We start from the raw sequence: 18,620 nt of genomic DNA, 5'->3' as shown, positions 1-18,620 counted from the left end.
ACATACTGTTTCATGCTTCTCTATGACATCAGTTACATTTTTAGTTTTCTCGTAAGCTGTCATTCGAGATAGTACCCTCCATGCCAGTGTTTGAATGCTGCAGTTCACTCTCTTCAGCTCACTGGTAACCACTGCTGTCTTCTGTGGTTTTCTCACAGTCGTCACAAACATGCGAACTTATGCTTCCAACATGCTTTTCCTTTATGTAATACCCTCACTTATTGAGAGGAATTTTGTTACGTTAAACTATTTTTTTTCCAAATTTCCCTGATGTCTTAATATAGAATTTATACAGTGTATGTTGAGTCTGAATCCACCTGATTTATTTATACTTGCTCTGTTAGCTTTCTGTCACTGTAACAGAATACCTGAGACCACCTACTTCAGAGATGAAAGTTTTATTTTGGCCCAGGGTTTCTGAGGCTTAAGTCCATATCACATTAGTCCCATGCTAGAGGCCAGAGACAGCACACTATCTCAAGGTGTGTGTTACAGGAAGATACCAGCGTCCCACACTCCCCTTCAAAAGCACTCCGTCATCACCTAAGACCTCCTGCTAGTCCTGAGCTTTTGAAAGTCCCACTACCTTCTAGCAGCGCCAAGCTGGGGACCAAGCCCTTTACACATTGGGCCTTTGGGGATTCTCCAAATCCAGAGTGTAATACCTGCTTTTCCAGTCCTCTGTGGAGTGCTCCCCTTCCTCCTCTATTCATATCAAATTGAAGAAAGCATTCACTATGGGCTTAACCTACCTGACAGGAGCTAAGATGACTGAAAAAAGAAACTGAAATTGCTTCAACGATTAGCCATTCCCAATCGCTAAACAATCCAGCTCACCTCTAAGCCTCATCACCTGACATTAGATATCTAACATGAAGACATGTACTCCTGGGTCAGAGTGCTATTAAATTACAGATAAGTTTCTAGAGTGTTTATAGAATTTCAAGTTTCTAGTTTTTGCCTATGTAATGACCCTACTGCCTCTTGTTGATCATAAGAAATATCTGCATAACATTTGGAGTGCCTTTGCAGTAGTGGGGGATGGATCCTGATGCCTAGTGCATTCTGGGAAGCACTCCATCACAGATCCACATGCTCTGTTACTGTGTCTCCTTGTAGGTGCTTTTTCCTATTTGTTATCCTAGCCTGGAAATAACTCTTAACTGCTGCTGTCCAGAAAATGATTATAGCCATATCACTTCTGGGGCAGCTCTGAGAACCACCTTTTGAAGCCATAGAAGTAGAATTTCTGAATTATGTTCTTTCAAGCTAATTTATCAGTAAACTGCCAGAAAAGATTTAGGCAATTGATCCTGAATACTCATGGATATCAAACAATTTCCAAAAATTTCCAACTAGAACAAATTTATTACCAATTACTGACCTATTCCACAAAGAAGCAGCTACCCAAACCATGAGATACGATTCACAAGTTAGGATAACCTATAAGTCAAAAAAAGAGGGTAATGCATCTTTAGGGTGATGTTGAATGAATGAGCAAAAGCATCCAGCACCTTGTCAAGGGGTGACACTGCACCAACACCCTTTAAAAAGCTCTCACTAGATGCTAAATTCTTGTCAGCACATTAGTTGAGACTTCTGTGCAAGATCCTGGATTTTATTTTTCATACAAAGAAATTCTGGTCACACATTAGTTAGATCCGATAACTTGTTCCAGATTAGATTAATAGTGACAAAAATAAGTAGAAACTTCCTAGGAAGTAATGAAACGGTGGAGAGAGAGGACAGTGCTCTGCAAAGCCACTTTATACTGAACCACGTGCTGATGACTCTTGTCAACTTTACATGTACAGTCACCATGGAAACAAATCTCTGGGCATATCTGTGAAGTTAATTTTAGATTAGGCTAATTAAGAAGGGAAGACCCACCCTAAACATAAGTGATGCCATTCCTGGCCTAGGGGTCAGGGTTGAAGAAAAGGGAGAAAGGGAACTGAGCACCAGCCTTCAACACTGCGCTTCCTGACTGTAGGTGATGTGACCCCTGCCTCCTGCTGCTATGATTTCCCACTATGGTGGACTGTGCCCTTGTAGAGTGAGTTCAAGTAAACCCTTCCTCCCTGAAGTTGTTTTCATCAGCCTTGTTACTGTAGCAACAAGATAATACAGACTGTTTATATATAATTAAGTAGTTTAATGTTCAAAATACTGTGAAATTGTTATTAACACATTCATTTGGGGGGTAATTGTAGAACATGGGTCAGAATATCTGATGTTGCACTTGGTGTAGTTGTAAGATACCAGATCTGTACTTTGACCAACAGAGGATGTTATCCAACCTCAAAATTTGGAAAATAACCATATTACGGGATCATTTTAGTGTAAAAAAAACAATTCTTGAATGTTCTAGCTCAGTCTAATCCAGTGTTTAATTTTATCTTTAGAAGATTACGTGCTCTCTTTCAACTATTTCAACCAGTCTCAAACTCTTTGAGAAAATTATTGGTACTCTCTTTCGGTCTGTCCATCTGACCATAGCCCCCTGCATATGTACTGTTTTTACCACACTTTCACTTATATGTAGACAGCAAAGTCCAAATGTATTAAATGAAGAATTCTAGAAACACACGCACACAGACACGTACGAGCCCCCTGCATATGTACTGTTTTTACCACACTTTCACTTATATGTAGACACCAAAGTCCAAATGTATTAAATGAAGAATTCTAGAAACACACACACACAGACACGTACATTCTAAACGGTGTGTCCTGAGAGGCATGATGAAATCTCCTGCATCCTGCTCTATCTGCCCCACCTGCACGGCTGTCATCCCTCTGTCTGGGGAATCTGCTCTGAGAGTTTCCTGCCTGTTATTTACTCAGTAACCGTCTTGCTTATCAAGTCAACTGTTACCATATTGCAGAGCCATCATCAAATACTATTTTTACTCATATTTGAAATTGGGGAAGCAAGAACCTCTTAACTATGAGATTATTGTAGGAGGAAAGAAAAGATAAAATATGGAAAAAAAAAAACCCAAAGCGTTAGTCATTCCACAGACTGTTATTACTATTTTTAATGTGTTGTTTAAACTTGATAAACTTATCCCGTTTGTAAGGAAACAGACTCAGAAGTAAAATCTTTGAATTGTTAAAGATCTTTATTTTTCAACCTGAACAGCAAAGGTAGCTCGATACAATGGGTGTTGTTTATGTTTATTCCTATTATTTTTGAGAATGTGTCATCTCCCAGGCTTCAGCTTGGATGTTTTATAAACAACACCATCTACTAGCCACACGGAGGTTCAAGATGGGTACGGCTTTATTCTGTTCCAATCTGAGTAATTCAGACTACTGGAAGATAAGGCTATTTATTCTCAATATCATATTTAGGTTGAGCAAGAGTTTTGGTTAAGGTCATAGCTGCAGTGAAACACCCCAGCCAGCACAGCCAGTGCCAGCTGGGTCTTATCTCACCGATTCAGATCAGCTAGCATTTTGTTTACACAAATGTCAAATTTTGCTTCAAGATTTTAAGTGTTTCATTCTTGATGTCAAACCTTGCATGAGTTCTGTGACACTTTTCTCAGGTCCTGTCCATCACTGTTAGGTAAATGTAAATCAGTGGATGCTGCCTTCTTGACTCTGAGCTGATCTCTGTTTACAGAGTGTTGACTTCCCCAGTCTTTGGCTGCGGGTTTCCAGCAAGGAGCCCTGATTCACAGCCTCCTTGCAGCTGTCTTTTGTTCGGTGAGGCCGTCTCTTTCAGTATCACGGCTCTCTGCTGCCACCTTCTGGATTTTGGCTGCTAAAACCAATCAGCAAATAGGTCAGAGGTGAGCTCTTTGCAGCATCTGAGAGGCTGTCATTGCTTTTAAAAACCCTTACAATCTATTTCAGGTGATCTTTGAATCGCTTTTATTCCTTCCCTCCAAAGCCAGAATCCAAAAGCGGTAACAGAGACCTTATGGCCTGCAAAGTTTAAAATATTTATTATCCCACCCTTCACGAAAAGTTCCTCTGACCCCTCCTCTGAAGAATTCCATAATAGCAAATGTGGGCACAGTCACTGCTTCAAGCAGTGGGAGAAAGGTTCTGAAGGAGTGAGCACAGAAGGGGCTGGGCTCCCGCGACTGAGGCCTCCTGGCACTAGTGTCCCCAAGTCTCAGCAGAGGGCACAGCCCCAGCCAGTTGCTGACTGCTGGCCAAACCTGATGGCAAGTGCACGTGGATTCTGCAAGGGGCTCTGCAGGAGCCAGGAGGAAAAGTCAGGAGTCCACAGAAGGTGTGGAGCCCTAGCCAAGGCCTTGCGTGTCCCTCCACTGCCCTCTGCTGGTAAAGTCCAACTTCACTCCAGCTGCCCAAAATCACGTGGCCCAGTACCATGTCTCAAGTCAGAATTCAAAAGAGTGGATGATTGGTAAAGACATGAAGTTCACATGACAGTTTCTCCTGTTCACCTGGTTGGATGTAACACTTTGGAATCCACTTCTCTGTTAAAACTGTGAGAATCTGATTCTCTCTCTAGCCTCCAAGAGCTCTCTCTCTCTCTCTCTCTCTCTCTCTCTCTCTCATTCTCACTCTCTCTCTCTCATTCACTTAAATAAAAATAAGATAAATTGTTTTAAAAAGTTTTTCATTACATAATCATTTTTTAAAGCACAGGCCAGTTGTGTGATGTGATTTCTCTCAATATAGATGTGTCTTTTTGTTCGTTCATGATTCAACTCAGGTCAAATACTCTGGAGTGAACTATAACATAGTAAAATCCATCTGAGTCACATGACATACATTTTTTCTCATTATTAGTGATATTAAGTTTGATCATTTGGTTGATAATTTATCCGTTCAGATGGCCCATTTCTCCATTGTAAGTTGCAAGTGATCAACTGCATGTTTGAGCAATTATGCAAAAATGTTTTCCAACAATTTTTATCACAGGGGTTTAGCATCTGCTCATGAATCTTCATTGGATTCTTCATTGGAAAAGTTATAATGTGGTGGTTTTTCTGGTTCTCCCTTGGTTTATAGTGACTTGGTGATTTGAAGAACTCAAAGACTAGGCATAGCATAGCTCAAAAGCACTTTCCTAGAGAGGACAGTGTTCCTTTACCTCCACCCTCCTTCCTGACTCTGTGATTGTTTATTCCAGTGATCCTGTGTCAGGCTCACTCCCTGCCTTCCTACCAGCTCTCCTGATTTCTCATATTTAAGAAAACAAATCCTCTTGTAGACCTGGTTCCACCACCCACCCATCTTCAAGGAGGTACAGGTGAAAATCTGCCTGATTATTACAGTTAAAATCTGAGTGATTGTGGCATTTTAATCAGTCCTAAGTGTCTCAAAAGAAATTTAAAAATCAAGTTTTTGAGTCTAAAAGGACCTAGAACTTTTATAGTTTAATTCCCTAACCTACAAAACAGAAATAATATATTTGTTAATCATAACACATCGTTTTTATAAAATGTCCTCTTGGTATCTCATGTGTAGCAGATATAAGAGAAGCCAAGGAGAGAGATGAGGGGTTTGGCCAGCATGCTCTGAAGCACCTCGAGCTCAGGGATCTGGCATTCCTGCATTCCTCTGTGCTTAAGCTTATTTGAAGAAGAGAACTCCTTGATCTCACTGACCTCTGTTTTCTCACTTTTGAAAGTACATGATATTATCCCTTATATTTTGAATCTGGAATGTTCCACAAAGGTCCAAGTGGTAATGGGTTGTCTCTTGCTAGTTGCTATCTAGAGACAGTGAGAACTTGTAAGAGGTAGTACTTAGAAGGTCTTGGGGTCATCAAAGTGGTACCCCCCAAGGACCTGGTCTTGTGCCCTCTGCCCCTTTCTCCATTGTTTCCTGCCCATGAGGTGTGTGCCTTGCTGAAATACAAGCTCGCACCATGAGATGCTTCCTTGCTATAGGCCTAAAAACAAGTGGTTACAGTGATAACAGCCTGGGCCCTCTGAAATTATGACCAGAGTAAACACTCTTTTCTTTAGGAGCTGACCATCTCAAGTGTTCCTTTCAGAAGGAAAACTGACCAGCTACCGCACTAAGTGGATATGAAGGTGAATGTATGCACATACACAGGCATGCACACGTACAAGCACCCCTGTGTGTGCAGCACCATGGTAACTGAAATGTGTGCCTATAGCCTGTCCTTGGTTTGCACAGTCCCAATATGCACAGGTTTCCATTGCATGAAGCCTTTCAGTGAAGCCAGGACTTCCTGTACACACGAAACAGTAGCATAGTATGAAGGTACAACAGACCCTCAACGGTGGTGTCCATCATAGGAAATTACGGAAGCTTTCTGCAACTACTCAGCTCACTGCTGTTTCCTTGCCCCTTCGCGTGAGCCTTTCCCGTAATGGTGCATCTGTGTTGACTAAGCAGCCCACATCCTGGCTCTTGTGCTAATTCAGCCTCTTGGTAATTTCTGCTCATTTTCTCCTGGTTCTGTTCTCAGCAGCTATGTGATTCATATCCCATAATTGCAGGAGCATCTCTATAGAGCTCACAAGTTCCCAGGCAGATTTGTTTGCAGAGCGCACTATGGGATCACTAGCAGACTACCACCTCACCTAGTAGGTTAGGCTTTCTGGCCACTGAGACTTGAAGTGTCAGAACTAGTTCTAAGTCTCTACTAGAGGCCTAGGAACCACAGAATTCTAAGAACAATCTCATCATTCCAGAAAGCCTTATGGTAAAGGTCGTCCTCCAAGGAGAGGGGCACATGAGAATCAGGAGCTCTGCACTAAATATACCCAACACCTTGTAGGGTCTTAAGAATCTAAGTATCACTGAGAGGTCAAACCAGCAAAATCAAGGCCCCGAGATCTCAGTCGGGTCGTGTGAACCAGCATTGGGAGAGGGCCACTGGCAAAGCTCTTGGAGAAGGAGCTGCCACCCTTGTGGTCAGACACTATTCATCTTGATTTTTGTGTGCACAAAAATGGACGTGATAGGTATTTTTGCAGATTTAATCATGAAGTAAGGGAAGATGATCACGCGGAGTAGGCATGTTACTATTTATAGTCATTGCTATTCTTAGCCCCCATTAAACTTTTTTCCCATTTATTTATTTTTTCAATATGTGTTTGTTTTGACATGTGTATTTCATGCCACACATCTTAATCATATTTACAACCCCTCCCCTTTCTGCACCCCCCAGAACCCCCCCCACTGAAATTCATACATTCTGTCATATATAATAATGTCCATTGAGTCAAGTTTGTGGCCCCAGATGTCCCTTGGCATAAGTTCATCCTCTGGAGCCTGGTCAGCCTGTCTAGCGTCACCCATTTCCTGGTGCAGCCTACACTCCTGGAACCTTGGTCAAATCTGGAGCAAATCTGAAGGCCCATTCTTGCTCCCTGGCCCCGTGTGGAGTTGACTAAGATGGGAACTGTATCCCAGCTCAGCCCTTTCTCTGCCCACTCCTGCCTCATTTCTCTTGTGTTCCCAGTGGTTGGTTCCAAATATGAACCTTACAAGCATCCTGTGCACTGAATTGCATCCCACAGCCAGCTTTGTAGGGACAGTGCCTGGGACTTCTTCAGGAGGACGGGAGCTGTCCCTTCATTCTCACATGACACCCTATAGCCTAGCACCCCTAGCTGTCAGGGGCTCATCTTATTTCTCCTTGGTGACCTTTAATGTGTTTTGAAGGATAGTAACAATAGTCCTTCCAAAAAGCAAAGCATCCAGCCTGTAGGCATTTTGAGATAGGGCTGGTGGACCAGTTGTGTTTCTGTAAGACGATGGTGGCTCAGGAAGTCCTTGGTTGGAAACACTTTTATGGCCTTGGGTCTGCTAAAATGGGAATTTAGCAGACCCGTAACCCATAGATACTTTGCCTCCTGGAGGCCAGTTATTAGAGGCATGAAGAAAGTTTGCGGAAATCTCTTAGGCTCTGGAAAGAAAAGTTGGAGGGTTGTAGATTTATCTGTTGGTAACAGGGTGAACTGGTTTCATGTAGACCCCAATTTTAAGTGGTGCCTTTTTATTTATTTTGTGTATATGTATATGTGCATATTCATGGGTATATGTGTGTGTGTGTCGTTGTGTATGTACATGTATGCTTATGTATGTAGAGGCCACGATTGTTCTTCTGCAGCATCTGCCTTGTTTTCTGAGATGATTTCTCACTGGCCTAGATCTCACCAAGTAGGTTAGGCTTTCTGGCCACTGAGCACCGGAAATCTGTCTCTGTCTCTGCAGCAATGGACTTGTATGCATGCCCCACCATGCCCATGCACAAGCATGCCCGTGCACCACCATGCACATGCACCACCATGCAAAGCTCCTGGCCTGGGTCTTGGAGATCAAACTCAGATAGTCGTGCTTATGTGGCAAGAGCATTGCAGACTGAGCTGTCTCCCTAGCTCCTCTTCTTTCCGTATACTGGGTTTATTCTGGTAGCTTCAGCCTTCTTAAATTTCTCATGTATTTTGTACAGTATTTTCTTCTTTGTAAGCTACAAGTGCTTTTTAATACAATATTAATTTATCTGAGTTAAGAAAGTTAAATTCACTGAAAACTTTGGTCTATTCTCTCTCAGAAACTGACAATTAAAAAAAACCTGAACTTTAAAGAATGGATGAATTTTAAGGAAACACTAATCAATTCACATTACAGCCAGTGGCCTTTGTAATATCCTTCAGTAACTGTTTTAATGAAGAAAAGATCAGTCTGACCTGGTATTGTTTCCATCTCCTCTTCATCCCCACTATTCACTACCCCGTGGCTCCAATACCCTCTGTATTTTGGACTATGACATTTTTCTTCAGGCTACAGAAACATTAAATTTTGTTCTTTTTAAATATTGAATAACTTGTGGAACTCTATTTCACTGTATCATGTTAGCAAGTTTTCTAATTTATTTTTCTGATGTCATTGTATAAATCACTCTATATGTAAGCATATTCTTACGTGGTAATTAAAGTTCTTTATTACTTACCACCTTTATGTTTCCTACACTGGAGTCATTCTTTGTTGTTTTGTCTGGTGTGATGCTTAGTTTTTACCATCAGCTTGATGCAATCTAGAGTCACCAGGGGACAGAGTCATGGTGAGGGACTGGTCCCTTAGGGGGACAGGTCTGTGGAGGTTATCTTGATTAAGGTAACTCAGGTGGGAAGACCTGCCCGTGGTCCCTGGGCTGGGGATTCTGAATTTAGAGGAGTGAGAAAGTGAGGTATGCTTTAGCATGGTTGCATTAATTTATTGCTCTCTGATCTTAATGTGAACATAATGTGACTGACCAGCTGCTTCCAGTTCCTGCAACTTTGGCTTCCTAGCAGTAATGGATTCTAGCCTGAAATTGTGAGCCAAGTAAACCCTTTCCCCTTTAAGATGCCTCTGTCTGGATGCTTTATCACAGCAACAGGAAATACAACAGTTTGTTATTGTGGTTGTTGTTTTGGTGATCAAATCCATTGTGCTTCAATGGACTTTGTAATTTGTCATGAGTCTAAGTCAACAAGAAACAAATACTGAAAACTTTTATGAGATCATAAAAAGCATGGAAGTTGAGTCAAATGGCTGGAGTTTGACTCGAGCCCTAGCTAACTACAGTGGGCTTACGCTGTTACTTGGGAAAGCAGCCTCGATGAGCTGCTGTACCAGATAGACATAGGGTTGGAATCAACCCGCAGGCTTGCTTTTCTACTGTCTCTGAAGACACTGTCTCAGACCTTGTGGTGCACTAGAGTCAGTGGTGAGGCAGGAAAGTGAGACACATTTAGGAACCTAAGTGATTCTTCTTTGCAAAATTGTGGCTCTCTTTTGAAACTGGAGGACAGCCTAAAATCAAGCCAGCTCTTCTGTCCAGTAAGGAATTCCAGCATAGTCACAGATAGACTCGTATGATGATTCCAGATGCTGTTTGTGTCATTTAAAATATTTTATTATTTTTATTTTCTGCATATGACTGTATTGCCTCCATACATGTAAGTGCACCAGTGTCATGCAATGCCCATGAAGGTCAGAAGATGGTGTCGGATTCCCCTGGAAGTGGAGTTACAGATGGTTGCTGGCTGACATGTGGGTGCTGGGAATCGAACCTGGTTCCTCTGCAAGAGCAGCTCATGCTTTTAACTGCTAAGACGTCTCTCCAGCCCCCCGTTTGTGTCATTTTAAAGCACGACTATAAAAAACTTTAGATAATTTTTCCATGTGATAAAGTTTTTTGACTAATAACTTTCAAGACATCATTTTTTTAAAATAATGTTTTTGAAATAAAGGAATTGTTCTCACTACATGGAGACTTCGGTCACACCGCTCAGGCTTCACGTTGGATTATTATCTGCTTTGCTTTCAGTGTTGAATGTATTTACACTAGAAAAGAATATTAAGGCTCTGGAGAGATGGCTCAGCAGTTAAGAACACTGGCTGTTCTTGCAAAAGACCTAGGTTAGAATCCCAGTACTCACATGGCAGCTAACAACTGTCTGTAACTCCAGTTCCAGGGGATCCGACAGCCTCTCCTGTTCTCCGCAGGCACTGCACAACATGGGTTCACTTACATACATTCAGGCAATACATGCATACGTATAAAAATAAATAAATATAATAAATGAAAATAATTTAAAAGTCAGATCTTTTTCTTCCTTTTTATAAGAGCAAAGGTCTGTTTAGATTTTACTTTCTAATTATTTGGATTCATTTTTTAAGTTCAGAACTATAAAATATAGCCTAAATAAAACTTAAGACCTGTTCTGTTTCCTGGTGTTGTCATTTAATTACTTTGCCTCAAATAGCACCAAGGCATTTACAAATGATATGAAAATTATAATTAGTATTTGCTCTTTATTGTTATGTAAGTGAAACATAGCTTGTATTAGTAATTGTCCTTAGAACTGTTTTCTAATATTCTGTGAATAAAATCTCAGTGTAACAGATTTCATAACATGTAGGGTAGAGAAGAATTCCTGAAGAAGCGGACGCGAGGTAAAATGGCTGCTGGAATAGAAATTCAGGTAATGCTCATTTGATATCAACATTTTATTTTTCCTTTAATTTGCATTTTACTTAGCATTTTAAATTTGCCTGTAATGAGGCATCTTCTGTCACTGCTTGGTTTGCAAGCCAGCACTTTTCTTTCCTTAGCTGATGACAGTTGGCCTCTGTGTACAACTAGCACAGTCTGATCATGCATAACGAAACTGACCTCCCATACACATATCTCATTTTGTGGCTTAATGGGAAATTCTGCCAGTCTAGTGAAAGGGCAGCCTCATCGTACTCCTAACTGTCGAACTCTCTAGTTTGCTTTCTGATGATGTTACGTTTTCTTTACTTGCAGTGTCTCTCACTGGAATTTATTTAACCCTGAAAAATACCCAAACAAAGTGTGCTAATATCTCTCTAAATAAAGATTTTGAAATGGAAGCACAGTAGCTAACAAACCAAGTTTAATTTTTAAATCTTGCCTATCCTCAGGAACCCAGCTTAGGTATTTTTTTTTTTAAATCTCTGATAGAGTTCTCATATATTCCCTTCAGAAATACACACTTGTGAAATTATGGTTATTACAATAAGATATAAATTTACACGTGAAGGAGTCCATGTTACAGTGACATAATAATCTGTAGCTTTAGTCTTCTATGAAGAAAGAAAAATTTAGGATTTGTTCTGTAATTTCTTTTTTTATATTTTATTTAATATTTTACTCTGTCTGAGTGTTTAGCTTGCATGTACATAAGTGCACCCATGTCATGCAATGACAATGGAGGTCAGAAGAGGGCATTGGATTCCCTGGCACTGGGGTTATAGGTGGTTGTTAGCCGCCATGTGGGTCCTGGGAACTACAACCCAGGTCCTCTGCAAAAGCAGTCAGTGCTCTTAACAGCTGAGCCATCTCTCCAGCCCCTCTTCTGTAATAGATTTCTTTTCTGTTTCTTTAATAGATTTTTTTTTCTCACTAATCCCGTAGTCAACCCAGTCATTTTTGTCTAATGCTTAGCTGTAGGTTTTCTGCTCGTTGGTTCATTTGGTCCTAGACTGCAGGAATTGGATATCTTCAAATGCGTGCTTTCTGCATGTGTCCTAGTTGATTTTTCTCCAACATGTTCCTAAACATGTTTGATCTGTGTGAACCATGTAAGTTCTTCCCCTCAGTTTCCTCAGCAGCCATGTGGTGTTTAAAATACTATGTTTCTACCCATTGCTCTTTATGGGGAACTGTATGGATTAATTTTAAATGATAACCTGAATAAGAATAAATGATTTTAGAATTAATCACTGAATGATCAATTTACAATCTCGATTGGCAGAAAAGACTGTATTCCATTGAAGATTCCCAGTTCACCGAGATGCAGAATTTCTTAAGAAGGAAAGCTCTTTTTACCCTGGCTCTGTTGGAAATAGAGCTCCCTCTGCGCCAGATTGAGGCAGATGCCATGAGAATAAAAATTCTCCACAGAGAACACTCTAATGTAAGTATTTACAATAACTCAGTACATAATCATTTATTTATAATTAATAACCAATCTTCAGGGATATTTAGGTTGCCAAGTAGTGTATGTGGATTTATTATATGAAGAGATTATGACTTCTCATAGGAAAATCACACAAACTCTAAGTTGCCCTTTGAAGACGACACTGTTGATCCATTGAAAAGCTATCTAGCAAGACCTGTTGCCTACAACACTGTGGTCTCTTAAAGTATTTTTAGGGGAAGCTGATTTGAAAATGATTAAGCAGTGACTTACCTAGTGAGACTGCCCGGTGTGGAACACTTAACTCAGTCCTCGCTACTTTTGAATGGGATGCTAAAAATTTTGTTGATTTGCACATAAAATATAAGGGATGTTGATATTTTTCTGCTAAGTTTTTGGTGCATATGAAAGTGAAGACAGCTAGGGTGAAAAATAAAGCAAACGTAGATAAAGTATTTTCAAAACTATCAGATCATGGCAGTAACTAATATTACTAGCCCTTCCCAAAGGAAAAAAATCACAGAAAAATATGTGTGCGTTCTATCATTTGTCTTCTGAAGCAGAGGGTGTGGTGTGAGTTATACATTTTTGTCCTTCCCTACAGAGAGGATACACATATATTTGGGCCAATTTGGCAATGGGTTTTTTGTTTTTTCTCTCATAAATGACAATGAAACTTTGATTTTTGATGTTTCCCTGTGAAATAGACAAGAAGAAGTTTACTTGTATTACAGACTAGAGAAAACTTGGTCCTAATCATGTTGAGCAGTTAACACAAGGTCGTAAGAACGGAAACACAAATTCTGAGAAGTACTCCATCTGTGACTTCTAAATGCTGTCCTCCTGTTCATGTGAAAAACACGAAACCAGAACTAATACATAGTGGGATAGGACACTTTGATAATGGCTCTACCTTACATTAAGGAGAAATTTATTAATTACATCAGGTATTTCAGTGTAGTTTTCTGAGTATGAAAATGAATCCCACAAAAGATTAATGACTTAAAAAAAGATTAATGACTTTTGTTTTCCCTTTGTTTTGGCGTATCCATAGTTCCATATCTTCTTGTAGTTCAGTAATCATTTTTATTTTATTATATTTTAATAGTTAATAAATTGTAAGAACTAGTCATTTAGCACAAAGCCTTGGAAAGAATGAGCTTTCATGCATACTGTTTTGCTGACAGTTGCTGACAATTTGTGTTTAAAGTTTTCATTTCAGTTCAAGTATTTAAATATTAGAGTGAAAATATATGATTTCTACAAATGTTTATTCTTTTTACTTATTTAACTAAAATTTATTAGAGGCTTGTATGTCTTAGGTAATTCAAACAGAAGAGTACGATTTGAGGATCATAGTATGTTTCTGTAATTCATGGGTAGTGATTCTTTCATTATAGAAAAAACTGTGATTATTAAAATAGTCACTTATGAACTATTTGACCTAAACTAGGATAATTTAATTATAAATGCCGCATAACCTAAAATCCAAATGTCTTCTAGCAACTTAATGAGATGCGCCAGAAGAAAGAACTTGTTAAAAAAAGGGTAGAAGCAACCAATAAAAAATTACGAAGAAAGGGTAAAAAATCACTTAAGGAACTCACAAAAACTGAGGTGAGAAATTTAATTTATAATTTCGTATCTCAGTGAAAACTCATCAAACCAACTTAATTGTGGGGTGATGGCTTGCATGTCTAAGTGTCTGCACACAGATGCACACACCTGCTATTGAACACTTGCACACCCTCCATGCATGCTGCCTCTGCCTGTCCCACTGCTCTGGTTTATAAGGCTCTTATCTCCCGACACTTAAAATACAAAACAAAGCAAGATTCATATTGGGTTTTTGCAAGAATCAACTGCTTTTTGTAATCACCACGCTGACCTCCCGTTGATGAAGCTTTAAGGAAGCAATGGAGAAAAGAAGGAAAAGAGGAGGGAAAGCAAAGAACAGAGAGGAGGAAAAGACGCGTGTCCTTCCCTAGTTCTAACCTTGAAATGCTTTCTAATGTGGGCCAGTCAGAAGGCCTTCAGGAGGTGGGTAGATCACAAGGCCTCCACCCTTATGAATGGGATCGGTGTCTTTACAAAACCTGTCAAGAGAACTTGCTTGATCTTTAACCCATGTAAGACACAGAAAGGAAATACCACCTTTGAAGCTGAGGGGCCCTAACCAGACAGCACTTAGGCTGGTGCTTTGATCCTGAACTTTTCAGCTTCCGGGACTATAAGAAATAAATTTGCATTGTTTGTAAATTACCCATTCTATTATATTTGCTATACTAGTCTGAAAGCTCTAAAACAAGGGAGGGAGGGAGGGAAGGAAGAGGGAGGGAAGAGAGAGGGAGGGAGGGAAGAGGAGGGAGGAGGGAGGGAGGGAAGAGGGAAGGAAGGAACAGAAAGGGAAGGAAGCAAAGGGGAGGTGGAACAGGAAGAGGAAAGGGTGTGAAGTTTTAGCTCCAAATCCACTAAGCCGATATTTTCAAATTATAAAATATTCATTGATTAGTCATGTGCTTACAAACTAGCAAGTATTTTCAGATATGTTATTTGAATCATTAGTATAAGTTATTTTCATGATGATGTATAATTTGACTATATAAGCTAATACTCAAACGAAAGGGTTAATTAAATTTCAAACCATGTCCTAGAAAAAATATTCATTTTCATAAAGCATCTTCACATAGCTGGACTCATCTCTCTCCATTCTTCTTTTATTTATTTTTAAAAGTTTTATGTGTATGGATGTATTGCCTGCATGTGTGTGAGTGCAACTGTGTCCTGCGATGCCCACAGATGTCAGAAGAGGGCGTCAGATCCCCTGCAACTAGAGTAACAGATGGTTGTTAGCTGCCATGTGGGTGCTGGGAATCGAACCTGGGCCTCCTGCAAGAGCAGCCAGTTCTCTTAACCACTGAGCCATCTCTCCAGCCCCCTTTCCATTCTTCTTATTTTGGCCATGCATACAAAGAATTATTTTAGTTAGTCCAGGTAAAGCATTGACTGATAATATGGATTATATGATTGTTTTGTTAGGAAAAGGTCCTCATTATCTTGTTATTGGTAAAGACTGAATAGAGCCTAAGTTTTCTTAATTATAGGATACTGTATTGAGCCATTGCTCACCTAAGAGATATCTTAGCACAGAATTAATTTCCCAGAGTCATCATGGGAAATTGTGCTGATTGGAAATACTGCTTTCGTGTTGTTGTTTGATCAGAACAACATCTGTTCCCCACCATCTGCCAACACACATTGGATATGTGTGAAAACCAACGCTACATGTTTGCATCTTGAAACAACAGGCTTGTGAGTTGTGTGTGGATGGGAACATGTGAAATGAGGGCAAGCTTGTATGAGAGAGAGAGAAAGAGAAAAAGAGGACTTTTAAACCATCTTTTCGAAAACCCATCTGATGTAGCAGTGAAGAATATAAACTTCAGTTGTTTCCTATATTGATAAGAGATTGCTAGCCTTTATCATTTCTATCTCCAATGTAATTATGTCTCTGAACTATGAAGATATGAAAATCCAAGTTAAAAATAGAACTTACCTGGATTCTTTTTTCAGGGCAGACGGTCATTAATTCATCAAGAAATCGAGTCAAATAGAAGCAAAACAATTTTTTTTAATGCAAAAAGCCAAGCGCTGAGTAAGGAATTGAGACCAATGAGACTGGAAAAGATAAATTATGAGGAAAAACTGGAAAAGTTAAAGTGAGTATTTAAATTTTATCAAAAATCATATTTTATCAAAAATTATATTTACTAGGTTAATAAAGGAAATAAAATCAAATTTCCATATTTAAAATGTAGCCTTAAGATGGCTCAGATGTTCTGATATAATTTTATGTAACATATGCATAGTCATGTGTGGTATTTAATCATTTGAGTTTATATGAGCGTAATTGTAAGTTCATTGATTATTTCTCTTCTGGGTTCATTCATACTTGAATAATGGGGCTATTTCTCCTTTTCCACATATGTGAACCTTTTCTCTCAGATATTTAAAATATCCTCCATTAAGTTCAATACATCTTCAGCATTTTGGGGCCATGCTTAATGATTTATGGTTTTCCCCTAACTTTCAGATTACAGTTTTAAGGTAAAAGTTTAGAAACAGGTACTCTATAATATCTCTTGTAATTTGCTCACAGTTACAATCTTTAGCTGCCTTTAATGAGTTCGCCTCGTCAGTCAGACCTGTGAGGAAGGTCTCTGGCTCCTGAATAATCTTGCTCTTGGGCTCACAGGGTGTCCTGGACCCTCATACGCAACTCAGGACCCTTCCTTTGTTGGCATTTGCTCTCATCTCCTATTTTTCTAAACATGAAGTGGGCTTGGAAGTTGATTAGAAGGATATTCATTGATCACATTTCGGAGTGTTAGCTTGATAGAAGGCTGATATCAGCAGTAGCACAGTGATAGCACTTGAGGGACAAATGAACAAATACAATTGGGCCCATGAGAATGAATGAAATGCTTGCTGTGCATACCTGACAACCTGAGTTCAATCCCCTGAGCTACCATGGAAGGAGAGATCTGGAATTGTCCTGTGACCTTCATGCAAGTGCCCCCCCACACCCCACAATAATAATACATAAAAATTTTTAAAAAGTTAAAACAATTATGTGCAGCCAGGAACCAAGTACTTTTAATGGAATCAAGTCAGAGCACACGACAAGTGATTACTTTAAGATAACGTGTTTTCAACTTGTCTAAAAATGACTAAATTATCTTTGTCATATTAAAGAAAGAAACATTACTTACTTGAGGCATTTACCCACAGTATTTAACATCCATGGGAATATTGTGGGTCTTGAGCTGGAGAGATGGCTCAGTGGTTCAGCCATCAGCGGCTGCTCTTGCAGAGGACCTGAGTTTGATTCCCAGCACCCCCTATGATGACTCACAACCACCTGTAATTTCAGTTCCAAGGGATCTGATGCCCTCTTCTGGCCTCTAAAGGCACTACCTATGTGTGGTACACATACTGACAGATACACTTACATACACATAAGTAAAAATTTTTAAAAGTAAATAAATGACATAATTTCAAAAGCGCTTTCATATTTTAGTCCTTCAAAAGCTATTAGTCTTGCTTCCTTTATTATTATCAGTAACGTGCAAGTGAGTTAATTTTCTTTATCAGTAGAGATGTCAGCTAATGTGGCTAGCATGTGACCATGCAAAGCTTTTACTGCTTATTCTGTGTTCTGAGTCACTGTTAAATGCTAGCAATTATTTCTTAAGCTCATATATATTGCCAAAATTGTTTTATTCACTTACTGATTTTTAAACTACTATTTTTCCTTTTGTAACTACCATAAAAGTTTTTTATGCCTTTGTGGAAAGATATATAATTGTAAATAAGAACACACACAGGCATACATAGACACAGATATAGACACACACACACACACACACACACACACACACACACACACACACACACACCACATAGACCTATGGAAGGAGTTAGAAACTTATTCCAAGGTCTTTCAATACCAAGCCTGCTGAAATGTTGCATAAACGTATTTCAGGAATTAAAGCATAAATTGAATACTGACACATGAAGCTTTCTGCACAGGGAAGAGTTTACTTCGATAAAATTTAAGAAAGAACACGCACAAGAAGTATTTGACCATTTCATGAGAGAGAAGCAATTCTGCGAGGAGAGGCTCTCTGAGGAAGATCGCAGGTTTCAGAAGCTCATGGCCTTGAGGCAAAACACTCTGGCAAACATTCGAGTGAGTCCTTTTGAAAAACATTTTAAAATGAAAGAAATATGATAAGCACCCTGGTCAGTGCACACATTCCTCCTCTTTCATGCCGGCACAGCAGGGGTATTTAGATTTTAAAATCAAATGTGCTCATGTAATGGATCTGTAACTTTTCACTTTGTTGTCCTAAGTGATTGCAATATATTCATACAGTGCATCGGGCTTTGTCACTGCCTTCTGTGTTCACTCTCACTTTGTTACTGAACATTATTTCATTTTGAAGTATGCCCTTGTAAACGTGTAGGTTGTGTTCATTCCAGAGCCATTTCTAGGCTTTCAGTCGACTCAGGACAATGGTTCTACTTTGTGTCTGTGCAAACATTTTGAGTGGTATAAGCCTCTGTCTTTTATGGTTAAGTGAGAATGATTTATGCTCTTTTCCTTTAAAAATGTGTATAATATTTTGAAACAGGAAATCATGTAATATAACGTAA

At 39.5% G+C, this 18,620-nt stretch overlaps 1 protein-coding gene across 1 annotated transcript in view; it reads left to right on the top strand.

Annotated features, from left to right (window-relative positions):
- The window catches only part of Ccdc178 (coiled-coil domain containing 178), a 383,133-nt gene that overhangs the window by 121,317 nt on the left and 243,196 nt on the right, over positions 1 to 18,620 (top strand). The window contains exons 14-18 of the mRNA XM_008828861.2: positions 10,878 to 10,940; positions 12,237 to 12,398; positions 13,905 to 14,018; positions 15,975 to 16,120; positions 17,994 to 18,153. Of these exons, the coding sequence (XP_008827083.1) occupies positions 10,878 to 10,940; positions 12,237 to 12,398; positions 13,905 to 14,018; positions 15,975 to 16,120; positions 17,994 to 18,153 (645 nt within the window). The remainder of the gene's footprint in view (positions 1 to 10,877; positions 10,941 to 12,236; positions 12,399 to 13,904; positions 14,019 to 15,974; positions 16,121 to 17,993; positions 18,154 to 18,620) is intronic.

Source organism: Nannospalax galili, unplaced genomic scaffold (assembly GCF_000622305.1).
Source record: "Nannospalax galili isolate Female #2095 unplaced genomic scaffold, S.galili_v1.0 scaffold252, whole genome shotgun sequence".
In the NCBI taxonomy this organism is placed as follows: Eukaryota; Metazoa; Chordata; class Mammalia; order Rodentia; family Spalacidae; genus Nannospalax; species Nannospalax galili.
Note: the sequence above shows the minus strand (reverse complement) of the source record. Positions and strands in the feature narration are given on the sequence as shown.